We start from the raw sequence: 9,911 nt of genomic DNA on the forward strand, positions 1-9,911 counted from the left end.
TCTGAGCTTGTAGGAGTGAGCGTTGATGGAGGAATGCCAGGGGGACTCGTGGTAGGTCTGGCCCAGGGTGAGCGCCCGGCACACGTTCCTGGGATCATCATCATGAAAACCACAAGCGAATGCTTCCACTGTAGCCCTCTGCGCATCTTAGGTTGTGTTCCTTGTCAAAGCCTTTGCATTTAGTCCTTAAATAGAACCTTCTGGAAAGGCTGACAGGAGCATATTCTCATTTTGTAGGTAAAGAAGAAATTCAGGAACTGGCTCCGGGTGGCCGGCACTCCTGGAGGCCTCTGAACCTTCTTCTGTTGCTGTACCTGTGGCTGGACCATTTCCCAGGTGAGGACCGGCTGGGATCCCCAGCGCGGGGCTTTCAGACACTTGGATCCTCTCTGCCCGGCCCTGTGAGCCCCAATGGGGGCCCCTTTGTGTTATGAGGCCATAGCGTTGGAGCTGGAGGAGGCGACCTAACTGTCTCTTCTCCCAGGAAAGCATGTTCGGGAAAGGCCAGCAGTGGGGGGTGGGGGGTGTGCAGAGGCCGCGCAGGTGTGCGCGGGGATGCACATCTGTGCTCGAGCGTGCATGTGTGTCTGTGTGCACGGGTGCGTGTGTGGCAGACCCACAAGGGCGGGCGGATGCTGTCATTTCAGAAACGGTGTGGGGATATTTCTGAGGACGTCCTCTCCGGCCGCAGTGGGGACAGTCAACGACCCCGCGCTCCTGGCCCACGCCGCTCCCTGGATCCGCACGCCGGGCCCTTCGGATCAGACCGGGGCCATCTGCCCCGCTTTCCCGGGAGGGGTCTGCGCCCGGAGAGGCGGAGGCCGGGCCCCGCGTCAGTCACCAGCGAGGCTGGGGTGGGCCCCGCCGGGAGGCCGAGGGTCACCGCGAGGGCGAGAGGGGACCCCGCGGGGTCGGGCGCTGCTGGGCGCGCGCCCCTCCCCCCACCCCAGGCTCCGATCCCGCCCGCCGCTGCCCTCCCGGTCCCCGCGCGCCCCCTCCTTCCCGCCCGCCCCAGCCCTGCCCCGCCGCCGCCGCCGAGCGATAGCTAATTGGGCAGAGAAAGGGCCCGATTGTGCGCGCGCCGGAAGCGCGGGCGTGGGCGGCTGAAAGCGCCGGAGAAGGTGGCCGGCCTCGCCCCGCAGCTGCCGCCGGAGCCGCCGGGGGTGACGTCAGCGCTGGCGAGCGGGGCGCCCGCGGAGAGGGGGGCGCGCGCGGCCTCCCGGCCCGGCCGCTCCACAATGCGCCCATTGTCGGCCCCGGGGCCGCGCGCCGCGTGAATGGCGCCGGGGCCTCTTGACCGCGGAGGCCGCGAGCCTCGCCATCCGGCCTCGCACCCGCCAGGGAGGCCCGGGGTTGGGGCGAGGCCGCCCCGGCCTGCCCCCGGCGGGAGCAGGCTGCACCCCTAGCGCGGCCCGGGCCCGGGATTCGCCCCTCCCCGACCTACCCCCGTGTGCTCCCCCCCCCCCCCCCCCCCCCCCGCCCCCGGCCCCTCCGCACCCCGGGGCTGGGCCCGGCGCCGGAGCGCGCGGCCTCGGCATGGCCTCGTGGCTCGGGGGAAGCCTGGGCTCCGACCCGCTGATGGTCCTGCTGGTCCTCGTCCTGCTGGCGCGCTTCCTTCTCTGGTCCTGCCTCGGCACCTACATCGACTATAAGCTGGCCCGGCGGCAGCGACGCAAGCCCAAGGAGGACTAGGGCCCCGGCAGGACCGGCTCTCAGGGCCATGCATGTGCGGGTCTCCCCTCCCGGAGGACCGTGTCCCAGAGGCGCCCTGTCCTGAGGCTGAGGGTGTGTGTGTGGGGGGGAGGGGGGCGAGCAGGGCAGGCAGACCCTCCCGCATCCCACCCACAAGGCAGAGACCGACGGTGTCCCACCGGACTGACTGGGCTGTCCTGGTCACTGCCCACCTCCCATGCCGGGACAGAGGGGCCAGCGCGGCTGGTCTGTCCAAGGTTCTGGGGCCTGCCATTGGGGGTGATCGTGAGGGTGGGTCTTGCTTTAAAACGTGCTCTGCCTCCAATTCTTTATCTGTATGTTTGATGGACAAGGTGGGGATGAGCCAGAGGGTTGGGGGTTGGGAGGGAGGAGGTGGCCTCATCACAAGCCAGCTCTGCTGCTGGAAGGTGCCCTGTGTCTCAGCTTCCGTTTACACCCTCCAGCCCCACCCCCTCCCCCACCCCGGTGGGATCACAGAAGTTCAGACAACTGGCCTTGGCCTTCGCTTTCCCTTCCACAGACGCCCGGAGCGTCTCAGCACAGACTTGTGACACCTGAGCTCAAGCCCAGCTCTGGCTGACTGTGGGTCGACTCTCTTTCTCCATCTCTAAAATGGGCACAGTAATCCCTGCCTCTCTCAGAAGGGTATGAGGAGGGTTGGAGAAGGGGTGGGGTGGGGGGCAAGCCTCCATATTCTGCGCGCAGTGGGACATGTGGAGGACAGTGGAGGAGAGAAGCCAGGAGCCCAGGGCCCTCTCTTCCTTTGTGCTTTTAAGTGTGCGGCTGAGCGGCCGCTCCGAAGGTGGACAGGCGGGGCATTTGATGCGCGCCAAGAGTCTGGCTCCTCTCTGCCGCCCATCTCCCGGTCATGGTCATATCCCGCCTAAGGAGGGTGGCTCGTGCTTCTCATTCTGGTGGCAGATTGTAATCGTCCTGCAGATTCTAGCCAACACGATGGCCAAGCCACCCCAAGACCAAGAAGCACAGGCAGGGATAAGATGTCCCGGGAGGCTGGGGCCCGGTTGCTCTGTGCTTTCCTACAAGGACTGGGCACTTCGGTCAGAGCCGAGTCTTAAGGAGAAGTTGTCGCTGAGCTGAGCGAGCAGACTCGGGGAGCCCTGGCCAGGAACCGCCCACCTAGCCTCGCGGCATCCTGGCAGACGGATGAGGGGCCTGAGCCAGGGATGCGGTGGGAGCCGATGAGCTCACCAACACGGTGAAGAGCTTGTCTCACTTCTGAAGGACCTGAGCTAACCACAGGGATGGGGGAGCCAGTCGGCTGAAGCGGTGACCTTCTGGGGGGGGGACCGACCGGCCTCAGAGACTTTGGGTGGTGGGGTGTCTTGGAGGACAGTCTGTAGATGAGGGTGTTTTCTTATGGAGGACAGTCTGGGATGCCTGCACAGGGTGGGGTTACCATGCATGGAGTCATCCAGGGCTGGGGGTTGGGGGGGAGGTGGCTGTCCCCTGGGCCGCTGTATTGGCCAGTGGCCTAGCAGAACTCGTGTCTTCACTATGTCAAGAACCTGAATGCAGGATTAGGGGAGGAAGTGTTCTCCTGTTCTTAAGGAAAATGTTCAGTTCTCTTTAAAATGATCGTGCACGATTTCACCGATCTCTCAAAGAAAAATCACAGCTGTCGCCACGGTCCTACCAAGGAGGGTAGCCCACTGTCCTGATTGGCCTAGGACAGCCCCAGTTTTAAAACTGGAAGTTCCATGTCCTGGAAGACGTCTCTGTCTTGGGCAGAGCGGGCCCCGCCCCTGCTCAGGTGGAGAACTCAGTTCACACAACCTTCTACCGCGTCTCCAGTGGCTGACCTGCCCATCAGCCACCTGCCGCCTGCGTGTGCACGTGGGTGCATGGAACGGCACCTCCAGGCGTATTTGAGCTTCACCATTTGGTCCAGTGGGCCAGAATTCTGGGGATCTCGTTGCAACCCCTTCCTTTGGGGTTGTCTGGTAGAGAAGACAGAAGCAGGAGACTGCTGCCAACACAGGATCCCAGAAGAAGACCAGATTCTGCCAGTGTTGAGTCCCTTTCCACTTAAACTAGTCAATATATTCCCCCCGCCCCCCTTAAGCCAGTTTACATTGGTTTCTTAGTTCACAACTGACAAAATTCTATTTGTGCAGTTCTCTGCACCCATGCACCAGCCTTCCATCTGGTGTAGGACTGGTTCAGAATGAGCAACCACTCAAGCAGGGCATCCGCATGAACGAGAGGCTGGGCCCTGGCCTGATAACCAGGCAGCCACTGCGAGTAACAGCCGGGTCAGCAGTGACTTCGATAAGAGAAGCTTTTCCCCCCTTCATTTTTCTTTTCTCATGTTGCAAGAAGTCTGGCTTTTGTCATTCCCAGGCCACGGTATGGCAGTTCAATGCTATTACTGAGGACTTAAACCATCCCATATTTCTGTTCTGCCGTCCTTCACACACAGCTTTGGTCTTCATGGTCACAAGAAGGCTGCTGCTACTCCAGGCATTCTGAATGAGTCCCAGGCAGGAAGAGAAAAATAGGGTGATGGAGGGGGAAGAGGCACTCCCCTGATATGTAAAACGCTTATTTGTACATCTTATCAACCAGAAGCATGTCACATGGCATCCTGAGATGCAGAGGAAGTTGAGAAATGGGGTTTGTTAGTGGGGCTCGCTGTTACCCTAGATAGCGTCAGGTTTCGGTTATAAAGGAAGGCTAAATGGATATGAGGTAGGCAATTGGCAATCTCTGTCACTGGTCCTTTGCCTTTATTTGTAGTTGTCTTTATTTGGGACCTATTTTGGGTATTTGGGTGACTTTTGTGGTACCCTTATGTGCCAGCTTTGCCCTTGTCTGCTCTGCAGGGATAGTAGCTGAGCTCACCCGTCTTTTGCAGTTCCAACATGGAGTCACACTGGCTTCTTGGGGCTCCTAAGGATTCATACTATTAAGAAAGTCTGAGGCTGAGCCAGACACCTTCCTTCTGAGAGAAGCATGGTGATGCTCCTTGGTCCGCAGTGAGCGGAAGGCACGGACCTGGGGAACAGCTGATGCATAAGTGAATGGTGGTGATGGCTAGCGGGTATATAAATGGAGGGGGAGATGTAGTCCTCTACTTGGTAAACACACAGAGTGGAGTGCTCACAGTGTGAGAGGCAGCATGGATACAGTGTATAAAAGTGTCTGCCCTCAGGCAGCTTGCAGACTGGGAGCTCAGAAGTGGGCAGAGAGACCTGTAAGTAGATATTAGATCGGCACTTAGGCAGATGGTTAGTTAGGGCTAAAAATGTGGCAGGTGCAAATTAAGATATACCATCAGTGTAAAATATACACCAGATTTGGCAGGCTTGGTACCAAAAAATATTGTATCATCTCATTAGTAACATTGTTTTGATCATTGTTTTGATTATGCATTGAAACGATAATATTTTGGACACTATTGGGTTAAATAAAATACTAAAATTAATTTCACCTGTTTCTTCTAATGTGTTTTAATGTTGCTCCTGGAAAATTTATAAGCACATTTGCAGCTCACATTTTTATATCACAAAGCATTGTGCCAGAATTGCATAATGTACAGAAAGTGCCCTGGTGGGCAAATGCACTCTGTGTTCTAGGAACGCAGAAGAGGGCTTTCTTGAGGATGGTTTGAAGTGCCAATGTAAGTACTACACACCAGAGCTTATGAGATGCAGCTAAAGCTGTTCTTACGGGAAAATTCATTGCCTTAAAAATACTTAGATGAACAAATAAGGGAGAAAGAAAAATTGATGAATTAAGTATACAGCTCAATAAATTTAAAAAAGAACAAAAGACAAGCTAAGAAACACAGAAGACAGATAAATAAGGGTAAGAGAGGGAATTAGTGTGTAATAATTAAGTGATAAAATTAACAAATGTTCCCAAGTCCTGAATTTTTAAAAATAACATTTCTTTTGGATTTCCCTTTTCTTTTTAAACATTGTGTTAAAATACACACAATGTAGGGTGCCTGGGTGGCTCAGTGGGTTAAGTCTCTGCCTTCAGCTTAGGTCAGGATCTCAGGTCCGGGGATCGAGTCCCACATCAGGCTCTCTGCTCAGTAAGGAGCCTGCTTCCTCCTCTCTCTCTCTCTGTCTGCCTCTGTCCCTACTTGTGATTTCTGTCAAAAAAAAAAAAATACACACAATGTAAAATTTACCATTTTAATCTTTTTTTTTGTTTGTTTGTTTAAGAGGGAAGAGTGAGAGAGTGTGAGCCTGAGCAGGGAGTGAGGCAGAGGGAGAGAGAGAATCTCAAGCAGACTCCAGGCCCAACATAGAGCCTGACTCGGGGCCTGATATCATGACCTGAACCAAAATCAAGAGTTGAACAGTTAACTGACTGGTTGAGCCACCCAGATACCCTCCTCCACATCTTAACCATTTTTCAGTGTATATATAGTTCAGTGGTATTTTTTGGAGGTGGGGAACAAAAGTCAACCACATTCTTATGTTTCAAATTTACCAGTAAAGAGTAAGCTCCTGAAACCCTAGGGTCCCACCCTTGACCTGAATAAAAGCAGAACCCCAGGCTCATGTGCTGTCTCTCTAGCTGTGCCCTTGCTGTGTGTCCCCAAGTGTGCTGTGTACTTTCTACCTCTAAACCTTCATTTTTTTCAGTTTCCTGTTGGTTGTCTTGCAATCACAATAAGAACCACAGGGGCCATTCTAACCACAACCTTGGTTATTGGGAGACTGAGACCACACACAATGCCTCCTTTAAGACAAGAAGGCATAAAGACCCAGAATGTTTCAAAGGAGGACTGCTAGCCCATGAAATACTCATACCATTTACCCTGCTCTTAGCTCCTGCAAGAAGGAAAGCTTCCAGTTTTTTGTGTAATCATCTCCTTGATTCCAAAATCCAGCAAAGATAGCATGGAAAGAAGAAATGCATGTTGATGTCACTTAGGAAAAATGATGCAAAAATTCGAATCACTGCATTAAGCATCACATCAGGGAGATAAAACATCATGACCAAGTGGGGTGGGTTCCAGAAATGCGAGGATGGTTGAATACTAGAAAATCAGTTAATATTATTTCCCATACTAATTGCTCCGAAGAGAAAAATAGCTTCATAATTCCCTTAGATTTATTTCCAAGATATTTGGATAAAATTCACATCCAATCTCAAAACAAAACTCATCATAAAGCAGAAGAAATAGGTAATATATTGATATGTTTTAACCTGAAAAGGTAGTTCTCTCTTAACAGGGAAGGTAGCCTCAGGACGGATGGGGTAGTGCCCGCAGTGTCACTGTCAAAGTCACCGTCAGGGTCACCTCTTGACTGGTGGAGAGGAAGGTGCTGCTGGATGGGGTTCTGGGGTGAGGCGTAGCCTGAATGATTGGGAAAGAGGAAGTACAGAGGGGGAGGTATGCTGGGGAAGAGGACAGCCTCACATTGTCACAGTTAGATGATGGTTTCTTTGGAAAAGCAGAAGAGCCTTCCCCAAGAATGATGGCACATGGTTAACCCTTCAGGAAAGTGGGCGGACCCAAGTCCCTATGGAGAGACCACCTACCGCAGGCAGGTCTATATGGGGATACGTTGGCACAAAAGACCCCATTTGTAAGAGCAATGTGCAGAACAGGGCATCTGGGAGCAAACTTCATAAGAGATGTGTCAGATGCTTGGAAGGTCAAGTTCCCTTCCGTAGGTTTTGGGGTACGCTTTGAGCGCTACAGAGTCCCTGTAGGTGGGAGACCTTGGGAATGAGGGAGGTGGTGGGGGAGGAGAGGGGCAGTGGAGAGGGTCACACCTGACCCTTGAGGATAGACTCGACCCTGTCTGTCTCTCACTTCCTACTCCGATGCCCCGCGACAGGCAGAAGGAGTCTGGCGCCCCGCTCGGACCTCTGGAGTGCGCTCTGGCAAATGTCACTGCAGCTTAGCCAAGACTGCACAGAGCAAAGCCACGACCTTTTTTGGGAGGGAGGAGGGTGCCCATATGTAGGGTGGCTAATTGTCATGGGACTGAGGCACATGCTTGGGATTGGGGGTTCCCTGTGACACATCTGCCGTTCTAAAATCAGGAACGTCCTGGGTGCACTGGGATGGTTAGTCATCCCGTTTGTATGAAGTTCTGGGTAGTGATGAATTAAACTACCCAGAGAGTTCTGCTCTTTGCCCTGGGAGGGGGTCTTAGGCCCTTGGAATGTTCTGCCTGATCCCTGTACCTGGGACCTTGGGCCACTTGGGACAGTCTAACAGTGGGATTTGTTACAGGGACTTTATTTCCAGCTGATCTCCAAGAGGGGCTGGGGACCGAAGGCTGGATATGTGGGTGGTCAACTGTGTCTAGGGGGTCCAGCCCGACAAAACCTGCACACCAGAGCTCATGCTGGGGGGACTTTCCTGGCTGGTGATATGCTGTGTGGGTCACACATCCTTGTGGGGTGGAGCTGATACTGTCCGTGACCCCGCAAGGAGAGGGCGGCCAGAAGCTCGGTGCATAGACTCTATCCGGACTCTGCACCTTCGCACCTCTGTCCTTGGCTGATTTTGATCTATATCCTTTTGCTACAGTAAAAACCCTCCACGGTGAGCACAGAGCCTCCGGTGAGCCCGGAGTCCTCCTAAGGAGTAGTGAACCTCAGGTGGCTTCCGGACTCTTGGACTCGTAATTGAGGTCAAAAGTGAGGGTGGCCTTGGGAATGTTCCTAACTCCTGCACCTTCCTTTTCTGCTCCCCCCAACCCTGAAAACCACAGAACAGGATCCCCAGAAAAGCCGGCCTGCTTTCTGCCTCTCCCCCGGCGACCTCCCCTCCGCCCGCAAGAGCAGCCTGTGGTCCCAGCTTCTCGCTCTCCGCTGGGGCTGTTCTGTGAGCTTTCAAGGAAACACACGTACCTTCTCCCGACCTATTCTCCCGTCTTCTGTCCTATTCTGTCCCCACGCATCAGCTTCTGTGGGGTTTCTATTTTTTCTGTAATGTGCATTTTTTTTTTTTTTTTAAAGAAAGAAGTAAAGAAACAACGGCGTTGTACATATTGAAAAAACGCGGCTAGTTCAAATCCACGACGTGAGGGTCTGGAGGGGCTCAGGGAGGGTCTGCACTTGTGTGTTGAGGGACAGGGGTCAGTGGGGGAGGGATGCCTGGAGTGCGGGGGTGGGGGGCGGGTGAAGGGCGTGGCCCCATGGTCTATGCACGAATGTCATCACTAGAAATGCTCCCTCCATCCCCCACGAGGCCGTGCTGCGTGGGAACTGACTCTTTCGATTGCCCCAGGGACTTGGCACCCGGCTCTTTCCCCCGGATGAGGGTCATTGAGGAGGACCGAGCCAGGCTGGTGCAGGGACACCTGGGCTGCCTCTATGGCCATTCTGCATGGGGACAGGATGGGGAGCGGCGACCTCCAGAAATGGCTCACTGGTCCTGACTGCATTCCCCAGATGGGATGTGACACAGGACACCCTCTGCCCAGCTGCCCCTTCTGGTGTCCCGGGCGTCCTGAGACTAGATATTTTGGAGGGGCTGGCGGATGCGGGGCAACTACCTCACCTCTCAGCTGGACATTGGCCCCAGGGTGCTGCGGGACAGCGTGGCCCCCTGCCCCTCTCCCCCAAGCCCCACTTGGCCGGGGCACAGGCGCTCAGTCTCGGCGAGCTCCCCCGAGAGCAGCCGCAGAGCCCCCGTGGTGGAGATGAGTCACCCGTTCTAAAAATAAAAAGACTGAAGCCATGAAAGAGCATATTTCCTTTTTAAGCCAGATGTGTCTGCTGAGGGACCCCCCAGGAGTCCGGTAGTGCAGGGAGGGCCGGGAGCCTCCGCTGCACAGGTCGTCCGGGCTCCTACCTCCCCACCACCCCCGTTCACACTCACCCCTGGTATTAGCACCTCTACAGCCCCTGGGGTAGTGGGGAAAGGAAGTTGTATAAGGAGCACCCACAGCAGGCAGGTGGGAGGGGCGGAGTGCTCAGAGATACGCACAGGGGAAGGGGCACTAACTCTCTCAGGGTCTGCAGAAGGCTTCCTGGAGGAGGTGTCACCAGAGGTAGGACCTGGGGGCTCTGATGGGCAGATGGGGGGAATGGTGTTCCAGGCAGGAGAGAGAGCATGAGCAAGGGCCCCGTTGCTGGAATGCTCGTGGCACACTGGGGACCCTCAGGAGGACTTCTCAGACCACCCAGTCACACAGGCACATTCCTGGGCCCCTAGACCCCTCTTTGAATCCCAGAGCAGGGCCTAGGAACAGGAT

General features: G+C 55.2%; 1 protein-coding gene across 1 annotated transcript; it reads left to right on the plus strand.

The window, feature by feature from the left end:
* The first annotated feature begins 1,536 nt into the window (after positions 1 to 1,536).
* On the plus strand, positions 1,537 to 5,130 carry SMIM38 (small integral membrane protein 38). The gene has a single exon (XM_045068870.1). The coding sequence runs from the start codon at positions 1,537 to 1,539 to the stop codon at positions 1,690 to 1,692; it is 156 nt and encodes a 51-aa protein (XP_044924805.1). The 3' UTR covers positions 1,693 to 5,130.
* Positions 5,131 to 9,911: the final 4,781 nt, after the last annotated feature.

The sequence above is a fragment of the Mustela putorius genome, unplaced genomic scaffold (assembly GCF_011764305.1).
Source record: "Mustela putorius furo isolate JIRA1106 unplaced genomic scaffold, ASM1176430v1.1 tig00000127_pilon_pilon_pilon, whole genome shotgun sequence".
NCBI lineage: Eukaryota > Metazoa > Chordata > Mammalia > Carnivora > Mustelidae > Mustela > Mustela putorius.